General features: G+C 45.1%; 2 protein-coding genes across 7 annotated transcripts; one reads left to right on the top strand and one right to left on the bottom strand.

The window, feature by feature from the left end:
- Window positions 1-128: 128 nt before the first annotated feature.
- On the top strand, window positions 129-6,797 carry SLC25A51 (solute carrier family 25 member 51). 5 transcript variants are annotated; one of them, XR_012761934.1, is made up of 6 exons: window positions 158-245; window positions 1,797-1,883; window positions 1,964-2,035; window positions 2,820-2,921; window positions 4,140-5,149; window positions 5,903-6,797. XR_012761934.1 is itself a non-coding variant. In XM_075411448.1 (5 exons), exons 4-5 carry the CDS (start codon window positions 2,910-2,912, stop codon window positions 5,052-5,054), a joined length of 927 nt encoding a protein of 308 aa, XP_075267563.1. In that variant the 5' UTR covers window positions 158-245; window positions 1,797-1,883; window positions 1,964-2,035; window positions 2,820-2,909; the 3' UTR covers window positions 5,055-6,797. The 5 variants fall into 5 exon arrangements, 4 of the variants coding, with proteins under 4 accessions (XP_075267566.1, XP_075267563.1, XP_075267565.1 ...); XM_075411448.1 differs by having other exon boundaries at window positions 4,140-6,797; XM_075411450.1 differs by having other exon boundaries at window positions 1,797-1,855; window positions 4,140-6,797.
- A 2,538-nt stretch (window positions 6,798-9,335) lies between these two features.
- On the bottom strand, window positions 9,336-26,917 carry DCAF10 (DDB1 and CUL4 associated factor 10). 2 transcript variants are annotated; one of them, XM_075446943.1, is made up of 7 exons: window positions 26,605-26,917; window positions 23,074-23,187; window positions 19,897-20,094; window positions 19,261-19,463; window positions 18,347-18,457; window positions 17,015-17,160; window positions 9,336-14,749 (listed from the first exon to the last, which is right to left on the bottom strand). In XM_075446943.1, the coding sequence occupies exons 1-7, from the start codon at window positions 26,826-26,828 to the stop codon at window positions 14,405-14,407; spliced, it is 1,341 nt and encodes a 446-aa protein (XP_075303058.1). In that variant the 5' UTR covers window positions 26,829-26,917; the 3' UTR covers window positions 9,336-14,404. The 2 variants fall into 2 exon arrangements, with proteins under 2 accessions (XP_075303058.1, XP_075303057.1); XM_075446942.1 differs by having other exon boundaries at window positions 9,336-14,773.
- Window positions 26,918-27,139: the final 222 nt, after the last annotated feature.

Here is a 27,139-nt window from a genome sequence, read left to right on the forward strand (position 1 = left end):
GCTTTCTGATTGGCCGAAGCGGGGAAGGGGCAGCGCCGCCACCGCCCTTCGCCTGGGTCACGTGAAGGGGAAGCGACCGCGTTTCTTCGCCCTTCCCCCTGACGTCATCCGCTGGCGCCGCCCCTCGCGTCAGGCGGAGCGGCTGCGTCATTCGCCGGCGCGCGCACGGCGGAGCCCGCGGGGCCGGGCCGACGCGGAGGCTTCCGACCGCTTCCACCCCGGCGCTGCCATGGCAACGGCTGCAGGTGCGTCCCGAGGCGGGGCCCGCTGCCCGCGCCCGGCCCGGCCCGGCCCGGCTCGGCGGGGCTCGGCGCGGCGGCCGCGCAGGCGCGGCGGGGCGGCAGCGGGCGAGAGCGGTTCCGCCGGGAACGGGCCGCAGCCGCCGCCCCGCGCTCCGCCGCGCCGCCTGCCTGACCTTGGGCGCCGGCGCGGCCCCGATCCGGTCGCGCCCGAGCCCACCGGCACGGCGGGAGGCCCCACGCCGAGGCTCCGTGAGTCGGGCGGGGCGGGGAGCCGGGGCGGCGGGCGGGCTGTGCCCCCCCCGGTGACGACGTGGCGTGCGTTCTGCTGCCTGTAGCTGGCACAGGCCTTGCGAACCGTGTGTGGGAGCGAGGGTTCTGTCATGAACTCCTCTGGGAGGACTTGCTGTGAAGGACAGCCGGGGGATCAGCTCCACCCAGCACAGGCTCATGGAAGGCAGGTCCTGCATGACCAGGTGACCTGCCCAGTGGATGAGGGCAAGGCTGTGGATGTCATCTACCTGGGCTTCAGTAAATCCAGCTGAGTCCAGAGAGTGGCGGTGAATGGAGTTAAACCCTGCTGGCGGCCGGTCACGAGCGGTGTTCCCCAGGGCTCAGTTTCAGGTCCGGTCTTGTTCAACATCTTTATCAATGGTCTGGATGAGGGGATTGAGTGCTCCCTCAGGAAGTCTTCAGGTGACACCAAGCTGGGTGGGAGTGTCGATCTGCTGGAGGGTAGGAAGGCTCTGCAGAGGGGTCTGGACAGGGCCGAGGCAACGGTATGAGGTTCAAAAACGGGGGCAAATGCTGGGTCCTGCCCTTGGGTCACAACAACCCCACGCAACTCTACAGGGTGGGGAGGAGTGGCTGGAGAGCTACCCGGTGGAAAAGGACCTGGGGGTCAACAGCCGGCTGAACAGGAGCCATCAGTGTGCCCAGATGGCCAAGAAGGCCAACGGCATCCTGGCTTGGATCAGCAATGGTGTGGCCAGCAGGAGCAGGGAGGGGATCGTGCCCCTGTGCTCGGCACTGGTGAGGCCACACCTGGAGTGCTGTGTTCACCTTTGGGCCCCTCACTCCAAGAAGGACATTGAGGGGCTGGAGCGTGTCCAGAGAAGGGCAGCGAGGCTGGGGAGGGGTCTGGAGAACAAGTCTGATGAGGAGTGGCTGAGGGAGCTGGGGCTGTTCAGTCTGGAGAAGAGGAGGCTGAGGGGAGACCTCATCGCTCTCTCCAGCTCCCTGACAGGAGGGTGTAGTGAGGTGGGGTTCGTCTCTTCTCCCAGGTAACCAGCGATGGGACGGGAGGCAATGGCCTCAAGTTGTGTCAGGGAAGGTTTAGATTCGATACCATGAAGAAGTTCTTTACTGAAAGCGTGGTCAGGCGTTGGAGCAGGTTGCCCAGGGCAGTGGGGGAGTCCCCATCCCTGGAGGGGTTTAAAAACTGTGTGGATGTGGCACTTCAGGACATGGTTTAGCAGACATGGGGGTGTTGGGTGGATGGTTGGCCTTGATGGTGTCAGAGGTCTTTTCCAACCTTAATGATTCTATGGTTTCTAGGATTGCTGCAGTCTTCAACACTTCTCTACTGGACAGATCCAGTGGTTATGCCAAAAGGAGTATGTAGCTTCTGAAACTAAACTAAAGGTCTCTCTTTTTTTTTTTTTTTAAATTTTAGTTTATTTATTACAAATTTCTTTTGAGGTAAAAATATGTTTTGTTCGCAGGCAGTTGCCAGCCATAGAAATGACTAGTTGTCAAAGGCCTTTTGAATCAGCTCCTCAACCGTGTTGTTTCTGGTGAGACTTTTCCACGCTGTTAGTTGAATTAGTATGACACACTGTCCCCTGCCTAAGACTAGCATATCTATCTGCAGATGTGTTTTATTTAATATATGCAAGTAGAACTACAGTAATATGAATAATACTCTAAACTGGTATATACATAAAGTGGTGTGTAAGCCATCTAACACGAATTCCTGTCTCTGTGTTACTTCTCTTACTGACGGAAACACGTAATCGTTGTAAATTATTTACATGCTATTTGCATTTGCCAGACCTTAAAGGATTAAATAGCATGTAACTGTAGGGGAAAAGCCAGTCTAGGTATATATGTGTTTTGCTTTAAAAATAAATTGTGTACTTGGTCAAAATAATCCCTCAGGTTGCTTTGAGCAATCCAGGTTGTTTCTGTATAGCCTCTGCCATGCGTCATTCATGTGACAGCTTGTAGTGGCTGCACCTTGAGAAACAGTTTGTGATGCCAAGCAGGGGTGTTATCCTCAAATATTTCATGTACCTAAATCATGGAAATCGCATGCACGTTGCTGGCAGGGAGTATCTGAAGTTCACAAACCACCACCAGCCTCACTTGATTGTTGCTGACTTAACTAAAGCTGTGCTCTAAAGGAAGTTAGGACTTGGATCAGATGCAAAACCAGTTTTTTATAACTCTTGAATAAGTAATCCCATTTTAAATGATGAACAAGTGTTGCCTGCTAATGGTTACTTCAGTACTTTGCTGCTTTATCTGGTAGAACTGCCTCTATTTATGTGTCCCTGTCTCTGTTTATGTGTCCTTCAGGACTTCACACGTAGCCAAGCTCAAGGTCTTAAACTTCTCGACAGAACATGAAAATCAAGTGTGGGTTCAAGATGCTGTCTTTCTCTGCAGATGAGGCTGCAGGTTAATTAACTGGAACTTTCAGATATTTTCAAAACTGCGTTAGAAGTGTTCTTGTTCAATTTAAGCCTGTGATTACAATTGTATACTAATGTTGTCTGGGATAGAGTTAATTTTCTTCATAGTAGCTGTTAATGGGGCTATGTTTTTGATTTGTGACGAAAGCAGTGCTGGTAGCACAGGGGTGTTTTAGATATTGGTGAGCAGCACTTCCAAAGAGTCAAGGCCTTTTCTGCTCTTCACCCCGCCAGCCAGCAGCCTGGGGGTGCACAAGGCGTTGGGAGGGGGCACAGCAGGGACAGCTGACCCCAGGTTATCCCACAGCGTAGGATGTCGTGCTCGGCAATAAAACTGGAAGGGGGCTGGTGGAGGGGAGGGGGCTGCTGCTCGGGGGCTGGCTGGACGTCAGTCCATTGGTGGGGAGCAATGGTTTTCGTCTGCATCACTTGCCTTTCCTGGGTTTTATTTTCCTCTCTTTGTTGTGTTTTTTTTTTCCCTTACAAAATATTTTTTTAATTTCTTTTTAATTATTAAACTGTTTTTACCTCAACCCATGAGTTTCTTTCTCACTTTTACCCTTCTGATTCTCCCCACCATCCCACTGGGGCCGAGGGGAGAGTGAGTGAGTGGCTGTGTGGTGCTTAGTTGCTGGACGGGTTAAGCCAAGACAAATTGTTATTTAAATTATCTGTTGTTTTCAGCCACAGGGAAAGGCAGAGTAGAATGATCAGAATGTGTAATGCTACTGCATGTATTTTATTGGGTTGTGGTTTTTTTTAATTTCTTTTTTCGTAGACTCTCTTCTGTCCCCACCACCACTGTTCTGGTGATGTGTATTTTATTAGAGTGAGAGCGACCTTTCTCTGTTTGAATTCCTTGGAACAGTGAATGGGGAAATCTAATGTGTAAGCTTCCTCACGTCAGCTGTAATGTAGCACCTGAGGAGTTCATATCTCAATTTCCTTCCCAATTTATTCCTATTTTAAATTGAAAGTGTACAGCAAGGAAAAACTGCTGCTTTTTCAGGTCTCTGAGACTTGAATAGAAAACAGTGCAACATCTGTCAGATCTGGCATTGTCACTTTTCTCCTTTGAATTTTATGGGCTTTCCTTGAATGTAAGATACCAAGTGCTGTTGGAATGCTCTACTAGTGTGAAAAAAGCTGCAGGGTCACCTGCAGCTCTGCTCATGTTTGTTTGTGCTTTTCTTTATTGATGTAGGGAGGGAGAACTGAGATATACTACAGTAAGAAAAACAGTACCATGGATTCAGAAGGCTCTGCTCCAACAAACTCAAAGGAATATCTAAGCAGTGACGTAACAGCTACCTCTGGTAAACATTATCTTTGTGGCTACTGTGCGGCCTTCACAAATATAGCCGTCACTTTTCCAATCCAGAAGGTCCTCTTTCGACAGCAGTTGTATGGTTTGAAAACAAAGGATGCAGTACATCAGCTGCAGAAGGACGGAATTCGAAATCTCTATCGTGGCATCCTTCCTCCTTTAATGCAGAAAACAACAACGCTGGCTCTAATGTTTGGCTTGTATGAAGATTTCTCCTCCCTGCTCCACAGCCACACGAGTGCTCCTGAGCTCCTCACTCGCAGCATGGCAGCAGTGCTTGCAGGGACCACGGAAGCTGTTCTTACACCTTTTGAGCGAGTTCAGACCTTGCTTCAGGACTACAAACACCACGATAAATTTACAAACACTTACCAGGCGTTCAAGGTACTGAAAGTCTATGGGATGAGAGAATATTATCGGGGATTGGTGCCTATTCTGCTCCGAAATGGACCCAGTAATGCGCTCTTCTTTGGCCTGCGGGGACCTATCAAGCAGTGTCTGCCTGAAGCAACTTCTTACAGCGCTCATTTGGTCAATGACTTTATCTGTGGAGGGTTGTTGGGTGCCATGCTGGGATTCTTGTTTTTCCCAGTGAATGTTGTAAAAACTCGCATGCAAGCTCAAATTGGTGGTGAATTTCAGTCCTTCTCAAAAGTCTTTGAGAAGATCTGGCTGGAACGTGACAGAAAACTGATCCACCTCTTCAGAGGAGCCCATCTGAATTACCATCGTTCTGTCCTGTCCTGGGGCATAATCAATGCAACCTACGAATTCTTGCTAAAGCTGTTGTGAAAATCACTCTCTTCCTTTGGCTCTTCTGTTCAGTTGGGTATTGGCACATATGATGTCATTTAACCCCAGGGAACAGTGCCTGCGTAGTGTGCAAGGTAATTAGTCTCGGCCTTCAATATTTATGGGGTGAATGGTGATACATCTAAACCTTGGTGCAATTAACATGAACTTTTTAAAGTATTTATTTGCTGGCAGGTGAGTTTACCCATAATGGAGCTACTAGACAGATATAAGTGGTTTTTTTTTTTAAACAAAAAAACCCCCTATATTAGTCCAGCAGCTTATTCTGTATCACTCCCAAAATTTCTTAACGCTCCGTGATGGAATGTGCTCCACTGTCCACGTTGTAGAACATGAAAATCAAGGAGGGGCAGATGTAAATTTATTTCCTTGCCTGATAAACTTCAAAATCTAGATTTAAAAACTGCTTTTTCAAATGTTTTAGGGTCCTAAGTACTCCTTATCATTTAAAGCTAAAAGGACAGATCCAGATAAGGATGACTGAAGTTTAGAACTTCAAGCCTAAACTAAGCCTACGCAAACTCTTCTGCCAGCTGCTTTGATGCTTGGCTTTAAGATGAACATTTCATTCAGCAGCCTAAGAGTGGTGACTGGATGTTTAACTTCAGTGTAAGCTGACTCTGGTTCAAAGTGAGATCTGTGTGTGTACATGTACATGTGTGCCTTCGTGTGAAAAAGGGAGAAGTGGAAGGAATGAAACGGCAAATTTACTAAAGCTTTAAAGTGTCCTTCCCTGTGAAAAAACACTTCTACTTGTAAACACGGAGTTTGTGCTGCCTTTTTTCTTTCCCCTCTTTTTCCATTGCTGCTTTTTCTGTTGCTTACAGCTATGCCGACAGAAAGAAGATGGCCGTTTTTGTAATGCGCGTGACATAGTTCAGCTTCCCACGGTTTTAAAAGTAGTTCACAAAGACAGCTCTTTTGTACTGAAGTATCTTGTCTTTTGCAAACTACTTCTGTTTCATTTGGGCTGTGGAAGAATGGATCACAACAAGATATTTTTACCTGAAACTTGGAGTTCTGCCTACTCGATGTGTACTCTTAACAGTTGTGTGAGACAGAACTGTACAGAAGCACTGACAAGATGAAGTTTCTGGGCATTACCCACGTCAGTGGAGGTCTGTAAGTGTAGCAGAGATGACAGCCAAAGATGACCTTAGGAGCAGCTAGGTTGGACAGATACAGCATTTGGAGACACGTTTAAGGACTTCTGTAGGTGAGTATTGAAAAAGACTTACAGAAATATATAGTCTTGTGTGTCTTACCGACTTGGGAGTTGAGAGGTACAAGACTAGATGAAGGGACAGAAGAGCAAGCATGACCATAAACCAGGTGAAGGTGGTAACAAGAAGCATTTGATTCTCCTGGGGACTTTATTTTATGAAACTATACGTATAAAACAAAATATTTTGGATGATGGGGGGGCAGGAAAGGTCAGAATCGGTTTTTCAGTAAGTTTTGGAGTGGCTATTACTTTCTTTGACTTTTCCATTTGTTAAACTGTCCTCAAATATTGATTCTAATCAGTATACTATGACATAGTCCCTAGCTTCACAGTCAAAAATGGCCAGGCACAAGTGAGCATTATTGTATCTGAATGTTGTGATTATCTGCATTTAAATAAAATGTTTACTGAATGTTTGTTACTGGCAGATGCTGATATTTACCAGTGTACTGTTTTTGTAATCACTCCTTGATGGAATAAAAAATATTTGCATCCTGTTTCTTCATGGAAGATACTTCTCTAATGTTGGGAAAGCTGAAACACTGGGAGTGAGTTTAACATAAGTGTGCCACAAACTGGTGCTTGGCATGACTGTAACAAAAAAACCTGCAGTCCTGGTCTGCTGCTGTCTCCGCTTACGCGGCAGGGTTAGATGCAGCACACTGCAGGTCTGTCATGATGGAACTATGCTCAAGTATCATCTCTGCTTTGCTGTGTAACAACTGGCAATTTTACAACACACTCAAAGGAATTGTATGCTTAACAAATTATAGGTGTTTTATGTGTATGAGGACAGATACTTCATGAAGAGAGTGGTCCAGCGAGTTTTAGCACACAAGCGACTCTGAGATGGAACACGTAGCTTACTAAACAGGATCTGTTGACAGTCCAGGAACAGAGCACAGGAGTTGTGATGCTTCGACTCACATCAAGACAACACTGTTCAGGTGAGGTTCAGGGTTGTTTCCAGTCTTAACAAACTGACTATAACGAGGCTGTCTCAATGCCACACTTAGTTACAGGTGCAGTTTGAGAACACAAGCGATATGTGGCAAGGATCAGGAAAGAGCAGATCTTCCAGCCAAGCGTAGCTAGCGGTGTTTCTGTGTGTTGTCTTGTGAGCAGAGCTGGGTTGCTGCAGGTGGTACAGTGGAGCAGTAGAGAGAAGTGGCCTTGGCCTCGGTTACCTTCCCTGGTGGGTTAGCACCCTTTTCCTTGGGACAGCTCAGGAGTGGGACCTGGAGTGTTTTGCTGCCTTGTCACCTCACTGTGTTGCTACAGATGCAAGGGGAACTAAACCAGGACATTTCCTGAACAGCTGGAGCAGCCAGGCCTCAGCTGCTGCCTTCTCTAAAAACACGCAGCCTGGGACTCATAGCAGGGTTTGACCAACCTCTAAAGCAGAACTTTAAAAGTGATTGCTGGTGCCTCGGTTGCTCTTTGGGGACAGCAGCAATTACTCCCAGCTAAAGAAGGGAAAGGGAATTCCACTGACAATAAGAGGAATACTGCTGACAGAAAGACTCACGGAGCTAGACTTTGCACAATAACTACTTTGAGCAGAGGAGGGCAATATTGCAAAATACTGCTCTGTCCCTTTGAGGTCTGTTGCTATTCCAAAGACCTTGTACACTTACTTTATGCTAATCAGGTACTCAGGTTTGCCCAGTTCGTAGTTGTTTGTGGTGGGGGGAGGGGAGAAAAACACAGGCTTTTGTAGGGGAAAGTAATATGAAGGCAACAGCTCTCAGCACTTCTGAAATGACAGCGTGGCTGGAAAAGGCAAGAGGCTCCAGTAACAGCTATGAGCAGTAAACATCACAGGGCAGCCAGGCTGTGATAGTCCACTTCGGTTAATGCCATCACATCTCTAACTGCTACAAAGACAGCTTTCTCCTCATTTATTATGCAATATATAATGAGGGGGCAAGAGAAAGCCGGAAGTGCTGACAAGCCCAAACAGCATTTCTGCAGCATCAAGGCAGGTGAACTGGATATAGCATATTGTTTTAGGCAGGGCACAGACTGTCTACCAGTGGCTGCTCTGGTGGTCTGCATCAAACAGTGCTGCTCTATGGGTAAAAGGTTCAGAGCTAAAATTTGACTCATTTTCAGGAAAAATAGATGGAAAGGTACTACAAATGGGTCTGTGACACACAAGCTTGAAAACTGCAGCAGCAGCTTAATATTACCACCTTCATGCCAAAGCCATGGCAACAAAGTGTGCCCATTTCCTCAGCTGCCTAGCTGGCATTTCTCGAATCCACCTTCTGCTTTAAACCCAGGTGTCATGTTGCTCCTCTCCGTGTTGAGGCCTCATTGACTGGAACCACAGCAGCAGACAACCAAGTGACATACACAACATGCCCTGAGCACGCAGTGTCCCACGCGCCCCACCAGTCCGGCAGGACGCTGACATTCATGTGCTCCTCGGGTGACGCAGAGGCAGAACACGGTTTTGTGCAGGTGCTGTTTTCACTGTGCCTGGTGGCTTCGCTGGAGCCCAAACCGGTGCAAGTGGAAGCGTAACGGGGCAGAGGGTCACTTTTGGCACAGGCAACCCACAGCCCCCTGCCACAGACGCAGCTATGCACAGCACAGCAGGCAGGGCGGTCCGGAGTTCCAGGCTGTTCCCCGTGGGCAGGTAACAGCCTGCTGACCACTGCAAGACTCGTTCAGCAAAATTTTGCAAGAACTGCAGTGCTGCCTTCAAGGGTTTGCTGTTTGAACAAAAGGAGCTCTTGACCCCACAGGCACCGTCTCGGGCAATGAAATGGTTAATTACACTTTGTTCGCAATTATCATACCAGCCCCAACACATGCCCTTTGTAGGCTTCATGAGTGAGCTGTTTCTGCTCACAGGCTTGCCCGACAGTAAGCACAGCAGGAAAGAAATCCATGGAGGGAAACGGACCTGCGTACGGAGGTTGCTTTGCTCTAAGCACTGTTTTTTCCCTCTTAGTTGTAGGCAGTAGGCAAGAAACAGCAAGCATTACAGAACAGAGCTCAGTGTATGATAAATACATTAAAATAGATTTTAATTAACTGAATTATTAAATGTTTAGTTTATTATGCAAGCAAGAGAAACTGTCCACAAACAGTAAGTTACTGTACGGCTGTAAGTACAATATTTTCAGAGCAGTTCTGATACTTTCTATACTGTATTAAAAGGCTACAATTTTTACTATGAAATCTCAGGTTTTTCAAAATATTCTACATGCACAATTTGTTCCTGTATTAAAAACATACTTAACTGAAGATACTCAGTGCTTAAGAAAATGCACCTTTGACTAAGATCAGGAAAGCAGAAGTTTCTTTTTCCTGCAGGACAAAAATATTATGGGCTGTTGACTTTTTCCTTTTACTCCAACTTTGTAGAATCTCGTAAACTAGATTTTTTTCATTTGGCAAGTATATTTCTTTTTTCCTAAGAGTTTACATTTCATAGAGCAACAGACCCATGTTTTATGGTATCAGGACCTTCTTCTCCATATCAGCGTTACCCAAATTAAAAAAAAAAAACCTAACAACAACAACCAACCAAACCCCACCAAAACCAACAACATCCCCCCCACCCCAAAACCCCAGAAAAACCTGATGTTTACATTCTAATTCTGGTATTAGACAACCAAACTGTCCTTACCAAGACTTCAAGAGTGCAAAGAACTGTGTATCTGTCTGCATCACTGTGCTTTTCTTCCTATCCCCAATAGTTCTGTTTGGAGGTTACATTTTTCCCTGAACTACCCATGTCTGAAAAATGGACTGATGTCCCATGGCTGTATGGATACTGAAATACACACACACCCCCCTCATACAGAGAAAGCACATATACATGAATGTCACTGTATAGTCCCATTAATCGTTTCTCTCCCCCTCCCTACAAATGTCCAACAGCGCTGCAGTGATTTAAAGACTGACCCCTAATGGCATACTCAGGAAATGCACTTACTCCCACGACACACAGTCACTGGACTATTACAAAAGGATTACTAGCTTCAAACACTAGTTTGGTTCCTGTAGACACTGCTACACACTGACATTCCTACAGAGAGCTTAATTGCGCAGTTCATCTGCTTCTGCTGATCAGCCATGCTGTGAATGGGTGAATTCTTTTACTACAGAAGCTAATGAATATGAAACCATGCATTTAAAAAATACCGCATGCTTTACCATCAAATGGAGAGCTCTGTCTTCAGTGCAAACACTGTAAAATTTATCAAGTCGTGTAACACTTGAGTGGTTGAAAGTAAACCAGTTTAAAGAAACCTCTGGTATAAGCCACTACTATATTTTGCTCTAAGTGCAGTCTTTCACCTACCGTTTGACACATTTTCTTACATTTGTTTCAGACAATTTTATATAGTTCTGGTATGTTAAAAATTCCAAAGATGAACTCTTAACAGTAAGATGAACTCTTTTTTTGACTATCTAGAAATAATCCAAAGCTCACCAACAAATGACTTCATTAATCCAATAAGGCACGGTAGTAGTATTCAGAAAGACAACTGAAGATCACTCCTTTCACCAAGATGCAGCTGCAAGGCATCTGTTACAGTGAACAGTGTTTCAGTAAGTTACGTGAACTTCATATGTAAAACAGACCAACTTTCATTGAAAATTTCCAAGTATTCTTGAAATGGAGTAATCAAGTGATCAACACCTAAGATTACCTATTTATTCTAATTGAAACTTCTTACAAATGTAATGAGAAGAACTAGGTAACATTTCTACACGTGGACGGAACCCATCTTAATACGCATCTGCTGGACACGTGACAAATGCATCAACGTATCACCAAAACCCTTAACCAGGTCAACTTTTAGCATCAGTCCTACACTCCTGCTCAGTGACCCTGGTTTCCAGAGCCGGGCAGGCGCGGTCAACCCACCACTCTTGGTGCTGTGCATTGCAGGTAGTATCTAGGTATGATGACATGTCACTTTGGAGTAACCCTTCTTTATACAGAAAAGTTAGCATCTGACGTTTCAGCACAATACTCTTGTAAAAAACAGCATATCATGAGGTAGAATTAAAAAAGTAACACTCAGTGCATATTAACAGGCATAGAATTAAAGTCACAAGCAATCTACCAATTCAAAGAATTTCTGATAGGAAAAACCAAAATCAGCTATGAAAACAACAAACAGACCCAAGAACTGCTTGGAATTCACGAGTCCTTCTTTGCCTCCAAAACAAACACAGTTCAAGCCTGTGAGAACAGTATTTAAGATTTCTTTGAAATGTTACCTGTAGTCTCTTTAACGATGTTTCGTAAAACATCATATTAGACAAGAAAACAACAGCCTAGAAGCAGGGAGAGCAAGGGTTTATGGAAAAAGCCATCATGGTCCAGTGTGGGAAGCAGGGGAGAACCTGTTTCTTTGTTACTAACAGGCCACAACTTTTAATGAAGGGGAGTGCAGAAAAATGTAAATGTTCATACACTCACACTGCGTGGTTTCAAAATACTTCAGGAACATGAAACTTAGCATTCCACTGGATTAATGTCAAGAACACAACATCCAGAAGTTTTGCCACACAGTGCTACCGGGGTTTTTTTTGTTTCATTCACTGCCTCCCCCCCGCCACACAGCTTGGCCAGTTGAAAACTCCTCATAGCTTAGCTCCTCCTTTGCATAGAAATCTGGTACTCCACAACCATCCTCAACTTCTCTGCACACTTCACTTCCATTGTTCTAAGCCACAGACAAGGGCAGTCCCCCTGAACTGTTTCTAACCAACACATCCAAGCTGCTCCAGATGTAGGTTCGAGTTCACAGGCTATCACACACACGCAAATGGAGCTGGGTGCAAATGGAAGTGATGTATTTCTAACTGGTCTCAGATACATTTGCATTTTTTATTCATTCAGTCACTAGGCCCCATTTTTTGTGGCTTGCCAATTAACCTAAAGTGAAAAGCCACCTTTTTATGAATTATGTTCCTTGCACACAGTTCCAAAAGCATTCAAAATGTACAAGTGTTTGAACTTTAGGGCCAGTATTTTAGAAAACAGGGCACCTCATTTACAGTTTCACCAGTCTACTTTCGAGTCCAAGACAATAGTTTCATCAACAATGGGACTGCTCAGCAGACACGCTATGGAACATTTCAACCTTTGAGTTGCTAATCTGAGAACACGATGGTCATTTATTTGCATTTTCAGTTAACTAGTACATCTACTTAAAGAATTATTCTTCATCCTCCAGCTGGGATGATATTCTCCTGAGACACCACCCCCAAACAATTCTGTTAAAAATCCTTGAGAATGGAAAGCTTAGGACTTTTACCAAACAATAGGAAGTCAGTCAGCTGCACACACTTGACTACTAAAAAGTAGTCCTTCAGCAGTCAGCTGCTAGAGGTAATGAAAACCCAATGCAGGAGTAACTAAGTAGTCCTCAGATTACGAAATACCCAATACTGAAGGCATTGTATTACTAAAGAAATTCTCCAAAGGAGGAAATTTAAGATTTTTTTCTCATAATGCAGAGGAGCCTTACGTTTCAATGTCTTCTCCACCAACACAGTGTATGCTGCCTACACAAATTCAATACTACAAGAGGATTGTCAGGCTTATGTATTTACAGCTATCTCATCTTCACAGATGTCTTCTTTTTCCCCAAACACAGATCTTGCAAAAGGCTTTCGAAGAGTCAACTTTTAAAATGCATGATCTGTCGAGCCAGAGGATAGTGAATCTGAACACCAGACTACAACAGGCCTTTTTAGGTCAACTTTCCTGCTGAACTGAGTGTGTGACTGGTCAGCGAAATCTTAGTGAAATGCAAAAAAAAAGTATCTTGGAACACGTACGTGATGAGATTATTATAAACTGATATGCATGTACGAGACTGAAATAACTGCATTTACAAGGTTAGCTATATTAATTTGAGGACCAAAACTTGGCATTCATACTTAATATGTGATTTAATGGTCAACATTAATGTTTTTCACATCTTACGGTAAGTCGAGTTAAATCTAAATAGATCTTACTGCAGGCAGGCATGCTTCTAATCCATTCCCAAACTGACAGTGCATGTGAAGAAAGGCTTATCTGGTGATACTATGGACACCTCCTAGACAAATTCCTCTCACAGCAATGGTGCAGGTAAGGTGTGGAAGAACAGTCAGGTGGAACATAGCCTTCACATCAGCAGAAAATTCTGCAGTGTTAAGTCTCAAACATGGCACGAAGGTTTATGTCACCAGTGTGGAAAGCTCCCTACAAGAGAAACCCTGGTGGATTATGAGTCAAAGCTGCCCAAGAGAGGCCAACCAAGGAGACCCCTGTTGTACAAAACATTCAAACAGTTCATCTGCAGTGCTTACAGGGCAGAGTCTTCACCCATTCAACTCCTGCTTCCCTGCCCCCGTCTTTTCCTGCTAAATTCTCGAAATTCACAGCTACATCTCCATCCATAACCTCTTCCTTCCAGAAATAAGCACAACATATGCAATCACAGAAAACCAAACGCTTTAACTGCGGCAAAACATTACAGAAAGTTGATCCGTTTTTCCAGCCAATCGCAAACAATCGAACTATGAATGAAAACAAAATTTTCTTCTCTTTTTGTGACAGTAATTAATTGTGTTAGTTACATAGAGAAGCAGCTCATTATCTAATAATCACTGCATACTAATTTCAGCAACAGAAAAGGCCAAGGAAGCATACGTGAGGAAGTCCAGCTCCTTTGGAACAAGGAGATGTCGTACCCGGGGAGCCTGGGTGAGTTTTGGCTGAAGTGCTAACCCTTGCCCCCTCTACATTTGTTTCAAATGGCCTGCTTCAGGTTGCATTGAAGGAAATTATCACCAAGTGCTATGGTACAAACAAACCAGAACAATGATTCCATGGCACAGGATCAGCAGGAGCAGAGGTCTGCTTGGAAGGCTGAAAACACAGCGCATGGAAGCAGACTTGTGGTCACAGTACACGAACACATACAGTGCTGGGTGAGAAACGCGTTCCACTGTTGTGTTCACAGATCATAGTAGCTATGACCTTATCTGCATTTAGAGATTTCAGAAAGAATATACTTCAACTTAAACTGAAGTAAAAACCACAAACATCTGAAGGTCCTGTTGATGCAAGATGTGCCTAGAACTTTGGCTGATACAGAGAAACACGTCCACTAAGGCACCCCGAGGCAATCTGACAGTGTGTTGGAGAAAACTTGGTTGTCAGTACCACATCCTTGTGAGAGTAGAGGGAACGGATTTCTTTCAGGGGACTGGCTTCTTTGGGCAAACAGTCGACAAGTTCGCTGCACTGTGCATCAAACCCCAACAGGCGGATCCCAAAACCGTGCGGGGATGAAATCATCCGGCCATCGGGACTGAAACAAAGTTCTTTGATGTAACCCCGACCCACGTTGGCTTCTTCAATGCAATGAGTCAATCTCAGGGAACAACGAGGCGAGATGGGGCGCACAGGGGCTCCTTCCTGGAATTCATAGACACAAGTCCACTGAAGGGAGAAACAGAGAAAGGAACACTGAAAGAAAAGCACTGCAAATACTCACTGCCTCCTGCTGCCTGTTGGCTAACACAGGAATGACCAATGCTACTGTACATCTACCCTTCGATAAGCATCTACTACGAAACACTGAAAACAGGCCGGTTCCTTGGCATCTCTCCCACTTTGAACTGTGTAAGCAAAACAGCTGTCTAGCATCAAAGCTGCTTGCTTAATTAAATGCATGCAAGATATAATCTTTTAAATCTAGTTTTTATCTGGAAAGAGCAAAGCCTAATCCTTTGGCCAGGCATCTGCTCTAATTTAGTAAACATTTAAATGAAATCTACAATAAAGTAGAATTCTGTCTACTGTAATTTACACTTGACCACTGGCATTTTGTGTACTTAACTTCAAAACAAACGAAATCTTGAAACAAGAGGAAAATAGATTCTTGGAGAAACATTATGAACAGCTCTATAGCCAGTTGTTACTTGCGAGACAGTCAGGGATTTTAACACATAATCTAGTTATCTAATCTCAAACCAAATGCAAAAACTCCTCTATGACAAAGTTTATGTTGTGCTCAAACATTCAATTTCACCCACAAGACAAAAGAAGTATTCTTAGTTTTGTTCCAGATCTTCTACTGAAATAAACACAAAGGGAACAATACTAAGCAGTATTAACATAAGAGAGTAAGGCAGACACTAGGACTATGGGAAACTGTAACTAGGTCAGTTGTCAGTATCAAATTACCCAGTATTTACATGTTCAAAAAATTCTGTGTTGTATAGCAGTTTGATTACAAGTTTACAGAACCAGCATTAAAATGTGTAACAAATCTGCTAAGCTTCCTTTCAGTCCTCTACACATCTATAAAAAGTTACCATTACAAAGAGAGGCTGTCTTAAAAAAAAAACCCACCACCAAACAAACAAACATGGCAGAAAGCCCCCCTCAAAACAAACCCAAAACCAAACCAAACCAAATATACATCAGCTATAAAATTAACTAAACTGTTTATTATTGGTCAAACAATCAAAGAAATCTTTGTGGTTTTGGAAAACAAATATAAAACCTCTGTGTCTTGAAAACAGAGTGGTCTGCACAACTGTTACAGCAATTTGGAAATTTTGTTACAGTAATTTGGAAATAACCCTAGTAAAAAAAAGGTGTTTGCCAGAGGACCATCTGGTGGAATCCAGGTCTTCTGAAGGCTCTGGATGTGCTTTAAGTAAGTGAACTTGAGTTAACCTGAAAGTTACTTCTTCAAAAGCAGGTGCTCCCAAACACAACCTGCAGGCTCTTGTTTTTTGCATACAGTCCATGAAGAAGTTTTGTCATCATTTCTGAGTGCATTGCAGACTGCTTGTTTGTCTTAAAATGGGGTCCCAGCGCAATATAGCAGCTATTATGTGACACTTCAAGAACAGAATCTGGGGAAACATAATCTAACACTGCCCTTACAGTCTGACATTACTTCTTTAAAGTAGTATTTACAGGAGGGAAATCTGCAAGCTGCAGCTAGTCTTATGACTTAGTACTTCAAGTAAAGACTTGAAATGGATTCTGCCAGGAAGACCATTGATACCCCCTTTATATTTAAGTTGCAGAGTTTTGGGGGGAGAGTTGAGACCAAAGCACTTTTGATGTCACATAAACATCACTGGAGTTCATCATATTCAGACCTATGGTGTTGGCAGTTTAAAGCAGATGGAGAAATACCCTATGAGTTTTTTTCACAGCAGTGTAGCAGCAGCCTCTGGAAAGCATTCATCAGCACAGCAGGACAACTTCATCCTCAAAGCACCAACGGAGACAGAAAACATTCTGAAGGTACTTGAGGAATTCACAGGAGCTCCTCTGCTCAACTTATACCATGTCTGCCAGTATGCAACTCTCTAATCCTCTGTCTTTCCCAAGTTCACGCCTCCTATATTTTGTCAGGTACGTATGTTTAAGTCATGTATTTGGCAGCACAACTACTGTCTGAATAACAGAGATGTGAACTACAAAATGCATTCTGTGAAAACGCTGGGCAACTTGAGTAGTGAATGTGGGATACAAAGTCATATGAGATCATTTAAAAAAATATTCATAATCTTGGTGTAAGACTAATAAATTTGTCAGCAGAAATAACTAATTTATGTAAACGCAAATTTACCCCCAAACCAAGGAAACTTCAATATAGTTATATGATCGATACATCTTACTCAATGTATTTTTTTAAAAACCCCACACTTGTTTTACCTCCTGGTCATCTGTATTACTTGAGCACCGAAGAAGCGTAGCCCAACCTTTTGGATGTAGCTGTAGTGATGTAATGCAATTGCCTCGATCTCTTTCTCCAGGAACCTCTGGTGTTAAGACCTCCAAACTATTTCTAGGTGATCCACCTAGAAGTGGAAGTGAACTGTAAGTCTCAAAGAAGTCTATACACAGATCTTCACCTCACTCATCAGTCTACTGCTGAAACTAGGTCAAACACAACACTTGCATTTGAGTGGTAGAAAAGACCACACCTTTATGAAAGGATAAATCAAATTAGATGTTATATGAACAACTGAAGCTAATGCCAATGGAGTCAGTCCTGACTTCAGATAGCTTCCGTTTTGAAATTTACCTTCCAAGACCTGCATTCAATCACCTCATATCGTTAACTAAGAAGTAGCTTCCCGCATATACGCTCTTCATTATCATTAAAAACAAAATCTAAAGAGTGTTTTTTTGGTAAGAACTACTGGTTCTCAAACTTGTGTCATATAGTTTCAAAATTCTTTCCAAAGTTGGCTCATCTGTATGCAGCTTGCCCCCCTTCTCTCCATCAGCCCTAGAAAGCTTTTCACAGGTAAATCAAGCCCTGGCATACAGATAAGCCTCCTCCCTTCATAAATATGTTTGAGGATCTCACAACCATGAGTAGTTAAAACTTAACAATATACTTATTCTAAATTGTATGTGATTCACAAAGTATTTACCAATTTTCCAAGTTCATGCTGACTCTCTGAAAGTGTATCCTAGATCCAGATTACATCTGCTGATCACAGGATCATCAGTTTTTATAACTCTGTAGTAGTTAGGTAGGTCTTGGTTTGTAATCAGAGCTTCGCAAAATACTGTCCACATTTAAGACCTGTCTGCATACTCTTTCTCCATGAGTTTTTCCTCATGGAGAAACTGCAGATACATATTCCCATTATTAAGGAAAACAAAAAGCAAAACATAGCTGTGTTCTGCTCTGCTAGCTGTTTCCCCCCACCCCCAAAGATCATTCACACAAATTTTGTTTGGAAAAAACACAAGGAAAAGGGAGCATCTCTCCGTAACAACAATAATGTAGCAATATAAAAAAAAATATTGTTGCTGTTATCAGATTTCTTGGAAAAAAATTATTAGATCCCCATACTTGGGTGTGCAATTGTATTTTATTGGTTTAATAGAAGCCATAGCAACACTATTCTTTTAAAAGTCATAGAGACAAAACCACAGTTTTCACTGTTATACTCCAGCCTTTTCTGGATACAAGAGGTCAAAGTGCATGATTGCGTTTGCTTTTTTTTTTTCCCTGACATCATTTCCTACCTTCTCTCTGGGAGGACCGTGACATGTGTTTCTCTGATAGTGGACCCGAATCATTCTGGTGACACGGTGAACCAACAGCTCGAGGACCAGACGAACCTGATGACGTTATGTCTGCAAACAGCATCAGCCATATGAACATAATCACTAAGCACTGCCCACTTGCTATGCATCCCTCACTTAACAAGATGACTTACTATCTACTTAACATTTCTAAGAAAGGTTAAGAACACACTTTTTGAAGCTCAGTTTATAGTCTAAAAGTACCATTCTGTTTGTGCCTCACACAAACAAACTGCCAGCACAACAAACTCTACTGGGAGTAAGAGGTGAGCTGCATTTATTCCTTTTTCTGCACCGTCCCTACTAGAGGCTGGGGTATGAATTTTTCCCCAAGCCACTCCCTCATATCCTGACACCCCAAGTAGGAGTTTCTGTCAGTATTCTGCTCTGTTACTGCCACAAAGCAGGAGGAAGCAAGCAGTGAAATTTCAGAGCATGGGATTCTTCCAGGTCTGCTGCTGAGAGCAGCCACACCACTAACACAGTCCTTAACAGTTGTTGGAGCTCACACACCGTCAGCCCACTCAAAAGGGGTTACGTTTCTTTTATTACAGGAGCAAAGACAGTAGACAAATAAAGCTAGAAACTACCAGCACAAGGTGACAAAATGCCACAGGTGCTATATCCTCTACTGCTCAAGTCTTGATACCAAAAATCACTCTAGAGATTTCACCCAAGTCAGAACATACCACTCAACAGTACGGATGCGTGTGAACAACAGAGCAGCTACCGTGCCAAAGAGCTCCTCAGCAGAATCCTTCCAACTCCACCTCTGCCTTCTTTTGCTAGCTAAGAATATCCCATGAAATACCTCACACACTGAAGCTGCCACAGACTTTTCCACAAGCCTTCACCTGAAGTTGATGTAGTCCTCCTAGCTCTTAAAATTGGGTAGCTGCCAACCTCTAAAGATTTGTTTAGGTCAAGCTCATGCAAAATCAGAAGATATCCAGAGGAGGTCGAGATCAACATTTTGGAACAGTCTGGTGTCAGCCTCATTCGCATAAGAAAACGGGTGTGAAAAAATTTCTTGTGGGGACATCCATCTTCTGTGCACCTGGACAGTACAAAAAACACAAGAAATGGCTGCAGTCAGCTTGGACTCTAGTTCCTAATAATGTCCAGAAAAGCCCGAGATATGCTAAGCATCAATGTTCATCCCAAAACTGTTTTTGAGTACTGTCTTTATCCTACTTAAATCAGATTTTAATGAAATGGCAGAAGTCGCATTTTCATACTACCACAACCATGAAGACAGAACTTGTTCAAAACGAAAGAACAACATTTTGTCATGTCACCAAGAAAAGTTCTCTTTTCAGCTACTGGACTATTGCCATATTAAGGTCAGATTTTCATAATGGCTATAAACTAATCACAGTATTTAAGAATGTGTTATAGCACCATTCAAGGAAGCATGAATTCTGTCTTGTACAGAATAACCCTGTCCTTGTATGTTCTAGAAACGTAACAGCACGAACACAGCCACGTACCTGTTTGTGTCCCAGATGATCACATTCCCATCAAATCCTGATGTTACTAGTAATCTCGTATTGGTATCATACTCTATGTTCTTAACCCAGCTGGTGTGACCATGTAAAGTGCACACTTTCGAGTTCAGCTTTCTCAAATCCCAAAGTGCTATTGTAGTGTCATCAGAACAAGTCGCAAACAGTCGATTATCTAGAAATCTGAAAGTGGGAGAGAAATGCTGTGGCTGCTCAGTGTCTCTTCCAATTTAAATATTCTTAAGCACGAATTTAAGCTAACACAGGAACAAATAGAGCAGCCACACAAAAAAGCCTAACATACAGCAAAATGTCTGCCAATAAAACAGTTCCGTTAAAAACCAGTACTGTTGGGATACAAACCAATAGTACATCTGCAGTAGCACACTAGTAAACCCGCACAAGCATAGCGGAACGGGTTTTTTTTTGTTCATTTTAGTGAATCACGTAAAGATGACACAACCACCAAACCATCAGTGGAACAAATGCTCACACAGAATCCCTGTGATAACTACATCAGTTACCCACCTGGACAACACTCAGCTTTAAACTTACCAAGTCTTTATAAGACACAAATGTCCCAGGACTGGTCAGCTTTTAGACTACCAGCAAGGTACTCCCACTGACTGGACTGACCGTGCCTGCAGCAGAGGTCTGCTAGCAATTTACGCCTTTCACCTTCCTTATTTTTGCCAGATCCTTTCACTACTACAGACAAGCAGCCCAAGAAGACAAAACAATTCTACCTTCATTACTATTCTGTGATTCTGTGATTCTGTGATTCAGACTACACAAGATCCTATCAGCTTTCAATTAATTAAACACACACTCTGCTTTACTCCCTTCATCTCTACCAGCACATCTCTCATTCTTCCCCTACTGTACTGTAAATCTTCCTCTCTTCCCCACCACAGAGGTAAGCTCCCTGCACTCTAAGGAGGTTTTTAAAATCAACATCACCTTTTGTTATTCCCACTGGAAACCACCTACTACTGTCAAACCTTGCTGCTCTGTACTGTGCACATCCTGCTAGCTTAGCTGAAACACACGGTGTCCAAGGCTCCTTCAGCCAGCACCTGAAGGTCTTCCCCTCCGCAAGGCCTGACACTGCTCTGTACCACACACGGTCACCTGGCGCCTGAGGTAGTCAGTCCCAACCAAAAGGTCTCACCAGATGTTGACCCCAGTGGCACAGGCAGAACACAGCACTCGTTGCAAAGCCTGCAAGAGGAATCCATCAACAGGGACTTGATTTCAGAAACACCCTGCCTAGCCAGCCCGGCAAGGACAGCAGTGGAACCACCCGTGCTGGAAATGCTCCCTGCCAGGCTTATCGGGCTGCTGGTGAGGCAACCCAAAGCCCTGCTCTTACGAGAAGGCTGTTACAGATGTTGGACCTCCAGAAGTCCTATTCAACTAGACCTCCTGCCACTCCACATTGTGGCTGCAGCTCTGCATGGACGCCTGAGGCACACCACATGTCTGCATCAAGCATGCTGAAAAGCTGGCCCCATGGTTTTTACATGGGACACCTGACGGTGCTTTTCCAAGAGATTTAATCCAGTGGATTAGCTGACCGACATACAGCTTCCTTTACTAACCACACAGCTACATGGCATTGATATCTTGGAAACATGTACTAGAATAAAATCTGAACACTACCACTGTTTGTAGTTTTGTGTTTTACCACATTTCCCTAGGCCCTCAATCTCATTCCACCTTTGCCCATCTTTTGCTTTGGAGCTCCTCCATCTCCACATTGCCCCAGGAGCACTGCTGGTTGCAGCTGTGGAGCCAGGAGGAGGCATGCAGACCTCCTGCACCCAGAAAGGTTTTTACAACCTCAGCAGTCCAACGGTTTCCATCAAAAAGCAAGGGGCTTTTGCTCTCACGCTTCTGCCTTTCCCCACGGTAAAGTTCACGTGTTTGAAGCAGGCACTTCAAGTTGGGCTTTTCAAACGCACAAAAGCAGGTAAGTGTATCAAAGCGCAAGTGCAAAGCACTGTTCAGGAATAGAATTTCAGATCATCTTTGGAAGCAGCAGCTGTGCAAGTGGCAGCTTTATCTAAAAACTAAGCGAGTTTAAGGCACAATCACTGGCATGTAAGACGTGAGAGAAAAGCATGTTCTCACCGTCTCCTATTTGTGTCAGTTAGACCCAGCTTTTACTTTAGCTTTTCTGAAAGACACCCAACTGATACAAAACTTCAGTCTCTTCTACAAATGACAGGCAGCTTGTGAAAAACATCAGTTTATCTGAAGAACGTGTAAAGACATTGGCATCCCACATTTTATTCCTCTCTTTTGCGAAGAAATGCTCACATTGCTTCTACAGTTTTCTTGGGTTTTTTTGGTTTGGGTTTGCTTTTTGGGTTGTGTTTTTTTTTTTTTTTTTTGCTTTGAGAATCTGAGTGAAGACAGGCTGCAGTATTGTCCACAAGGTTAAAAAGCATCTTAGGTTCATGAGTGAAAGTCTATCCTCAGACCCAGCACAGACGATAATAATAGAATTTAAAAGGAAAAAAATTACATGACAAAAATACTGATGATTTAGGTTCCCGCACCTGCTATGGCCCACTTCAACCTGAGAAACAGGCCAAGGATTTAAACCATAAAGACTAAGCTTAAGTTGAATTGTGGAAGCCATTTCACCTCCCCAGCAATTATATATCATACCTGTATTTAAAGCAGCCAGTCTTTGCTTGGAAATTTCTATGCAGCTATGGCACTTACTCTTACGATTCAAAATACCACCAATATTCATATCTGATCTTGCTACAGTCTCGCACTTGCATTTGAAATGTGAATCACACACTACTTGTTATACTTTGATTCACCACATTCATTCAGGGCATTCCAAAGGCTGGTTAAAACAGGTGACAATACCTTAACACTCTTCCCCTCCCGTAAACTGCAGCTCTTTCATCAACAAAACCACCTGCCAGCATTACACACCACCACTACTTTCAGACTCCTCCTCTTCCCCTTTCCAGCCTTTCCCCACCTCCAATACCAAAGAGAAGGAAAATGGCACAAAGCAAACTGCAGCCTAATGAGTTCACAAAACCCCAAGAAAGCCAGTAACACAAAAATATCATGCCATTGTAAGAAAAGCATCTAAGGTAAGACAAAATACGATGTCTCCTATTCCTTCTGACCCACCTGATATTATTTACACAGTCTTCATGAGCTTCAGAGAGCGTTTTGATATGCTTTGAAGATATTGGGTCAAAAAGCAGTACTTCAGTCTGTTCACAAGCAACAGTCAACACTGACCTGCAGGGGAGTAGAGCAAGACAGAAACGTTTGCATTCAGTAAAAGAAATGACATCTGTGAGCATCCAGCCAACTGCTGTTTCCTATCCTCACAGAAACACAGCTTCATCTTTAATGCACAATTAATGCACAGCTGGTGCACTTGCTGGACAGAACACATGACCTTTTAATTTACTTTTTTCTTTTTAACATGCAAGGTGGTTGCCTTATAACAGCTACGTACTTCATAGATCCAATTATGGCATTATTTAAATCATACAGTTAAGTGTATTTACATCAGTGGTTTTTTTTAGAAGTTACTTCAGGGTGATTTGTCCCATCACTGCAGTGCATGAACTCAGTGGTTTCTGTCTATGAAAAAAGAAGAATCAAGCTCTGGCACGAAACCCACCGCTTTGTTCAGGTGAGGATATTTGCTTAATGTTGCAGGAAAGAGAAGGAAAAAAACAACCCTCCAATCTCCTTCCTTTATCAGCTACGACAATATTCCCCTAAGACCTTTACAGATGTTACCCTAGCTACACCACCACTTCGTAACAGGCAGCCAGTGCTGAAGTGCGACCACTGACTTCTTCAGGGTAAAAACATACCACTTCCTCATCTCCTTCCATTACACTGGCTTCGATGGCTATTTAGTTTGGCATACACCCAAAAGCTGCATAAAGATGACATTCAGACTACATGTTCAGGAACAGAATTTTTAAACCAAACTCTAAAGCGTAGCACCCTTCCTCAGCAACCCAACTACTCAAGTAGCTCTGCTGACTGCGTGCGTTTTTCTACATCAGAATAGCATGAAGGCAATAAATGCTAAAGGCAGAAACAAGACTGATTCAATGGTTTATTCAAAATATGTAGCCTTTCTGCAACCGAATCATTTTTTCGCTAAAAGATTACATTATGAAGCTTTGATGTGAAAGTTTTACTTTTTAAAATAGCAGGAAGACAGGGGATTGCTATCACATGCTATTAACTACAAAGAAAAACATAGTTCTCTGACAAAAGCTGGTGCTGTCTAAACGCAGTAGTGTTGTTATGGAAGTGATGGTTAAAGGCAGCAATAGCAAGGCACTGGCACCAGTCTAAATTGGGCATTAGCAGAGATTCAGTCTGGGAACATGGCTAATTGTTATCCATGTTTTTCGAGATTAATTTCACAATGGACATTAAGCCACGCTACTATTGCTACTCTGAGGACACAGAAAAGTCTGGAGCAAGATTTACCCTCTTAACTGTACCACCTAATTCACCTGCCAAAACCAGAACAACTTCCAGGACCTACAATTTCAAGGACATTACCTGCTTTAAAAGAAAGCACATTTTTTTCCCCTCATGAAGACCTCCATGTATCCATTTTTAGCTTTTCTCAGAGACAAAATAAAAAAAACCAAAAATCTGAGACCTTGTCCAGCATACACATTATTTGTGAATGAGACCAGAGAGATGTCTACAGCGCATTCACAGGGGTCCCAACAGGCACAGAAACATCAGCAGTGTGCAGGCTGTCCAGCTCTGCACCAGCCTCTCCTAGGGTATCTGGATTTACTGGGTTCATGTATGCGGAAAACGTCTAAGTACAACCACACGACAGTGACAGTGAAGCCTGGCCTGCCAAATTAGTGAAGGCGACACCAGGAACGCTCAAAAGTTTCCCCAACACCGCAACCACTTTGACCTGTGCAGCACTGCTCGCCCCAGCGACCTTCGGTCTGCAAAGCCAGCCATCAAGGAGCAGCTCCCCACACGCAGGCCAGACCCAACCGGCAGTCTACACACAGCCCAAAGGCAAGGTCCCAACCGTGTCCCAGCAACAGCGCTTTGAGGAGCCAGAAGCTGACAGAATGGGCAAGGAACAGGGATGCAGCACCACCAACCATTGCCCGTTCCCTCATGAGAGGCTGCAGAGAGACCAGAAGTCTCCACTGTACAGGACAGATGTGGCCAGCACGGGTTAGGGTAGGTCTGCGACAGTTCTAAGCTGAGCCTAACCAGCAAAAAATCGCAGAAGTGAGCAAAGTTTGGGCTGTTTAATTAGGTTTTAAGGCAACTGAGGTTTAGTGCCATGATCCTAACGTACACCCAACACCACCTGCGGTCCACTGGGCCAAGCACTGCAGTCACTTGAAACACCAGGTCCACGGACACATCCCTTTGACATGAGAACCTGGGTTGACTTCTGGAGAGAGAAGGTCCCTGGCTCAGCTCACCGTGCAGCCTCACAAGCACCAGGCACAAGGGAGGCAGGAGGAATACAGAACTACAGCTTTTGCCAGAAACTTGCACAAATAATCTTAAACCACAGCCCAGCTGTACTGCTACTGCAGCTGACACTTTCTACAGCAGTACAGAACACACGGGTGTGGGTCAGTTTGCAATTCAGTCACTGCAGCTAAGCCAGCAGAGTGATCCCACCTGGCCTCTTCACACCGCATACAGCAGAGAGGACCCCATGGCTCAGGAACCTTCAGCACACCTAGCTGGCGATACACAAACAAAATGATTTTCCAGCAACAGTCACCTGAGACTAGTTTTGATAGCTTCTGGGGCTTCACTTTGTTCTCTTCAAAAAAAGAGGAACAAGTAAGGAGTTGAAACTTGGCTCTACAGCACTATTACAGCCAATTTGTTGTGAGTTCAGATGTTCACGGAAACCAGAACTCTGCTCTGATGAAAACTCACCGCAAACAGAAAAGCTGACCAGCCATCAAGAGTAACAAAGATTTCAGTCTTGACTATCCAAAACACTGTTCAGACCACCCTAGCTTGCAAGGTCTCTCTGCAAAGAAAACTTCACGTACAAGCACACTGCAAGACACAAGTACGCAGGTGTCTCTGAACTGAGCTTGCTCTGGCCTGGTGTGCCAGGACTTCTTTTCTTCTAAACGAGCCCAGCCGCGACTGGCGCTCGCCTGTGCTGTTACGCAAGTGCGCAGCAGGACACCCCCGCCTCACCTGTTAGCGCAGACCCACAAAATTCGCAGAACCCTAAGCGAACTGAGGAGCACCGCATCTCAAACGGACACTTCGCGCTCTGGGGACACCCGTTATGAACATTTTTGCGAGCTACCGAAACGCTTCCACCACGCTATTCTCCACCTTGCGCCCCGCTTTACCGCCTCCCCTTCTCCCGCAGGAAGGCCCGCGAAGGAGCCGGGCCGCAGGAGCCCTCTCCGCCACCGCTCTCCCGCCCCGCCCGCGCTGCTCTAGGCCCGCGGCCCGGAGCGGCCCGTAACGCCGGCCGTCCGGCGCGCAGCCGCCAGGCCCTGCCTCCCCAGGGCCGCTCCGCCTCAGACCTCGCGGCCCCCCTGCTGGCTGTCAAAGCCGCCCCCCGAAACCGAGTGCGCCCGGGAGGGCCTTCCGCGGCCCGGCCCCGGCAGGCCGCGCGGTGCCCCGCAGCGGGCGGCGGCCGGCCCCTACCCGTCGGGCGAGTACTCGAGGTTGAAGACGGCGCCGTGCGTGCGCGTGCTGAGGCACACGGAGTCGGCGGGCTGGATGGCGCCGTACAGCCCGGTCATGGCGCGGAAGGCGTCCCGCGCCGGGTCCACGGCGGCGCTGCGGCCCAGGCAGCGCCCGCGCAGCCACTCGAACAGGCCGCCCCCCGGCGCCGCCCGCGGGGAGGTGGGCGGCAGCGCCGGCTCCATGCTGCCGGGCCCCGGTGCCGCCGCCGGTCCCAGCCGGGAGAGCCTCCGCCTCCGCGTTCACAGCGCGCCGGGCCCGGGCATCGCAGCACCGCCTCTCCGCCGGCGGCACCGCGACTGCGCGACCGCCCCCTCGGGCCACGTGACCGCCGCCCCCCTCCCGCCCGCCCCTCGGGCCACGTGACCGTCGGCCCCGCGAGGGCGGGCCGCGCGCGCTCTGCGGGCTGGGGGGGGTGCGGCCCCGGCGGCGGGGCTCCCCGCGGCCCCGGTCGCGGCCCCGGTCGCGGCCCCGTTAGCCGAGGCGCGCACGGCCC

The sequence above is a fragment of the Opisthocomus hoazin genome, chromosome Z (genome assembly GCF_030867145.1).
Source record: "Opisthocomus hoazin isolate bOpiHoa1 chromosome Z, bOpiHoa1.hap1, whole genome shotgun sequence".
In the NCBI taxonomy this organism is placed as follows: Eukaryota; Metazoa; Chordata; class Aves; order Opisthocomiformes; family Opisthocomidae; genus Opisthocomus; species Opisthocomus hoazin.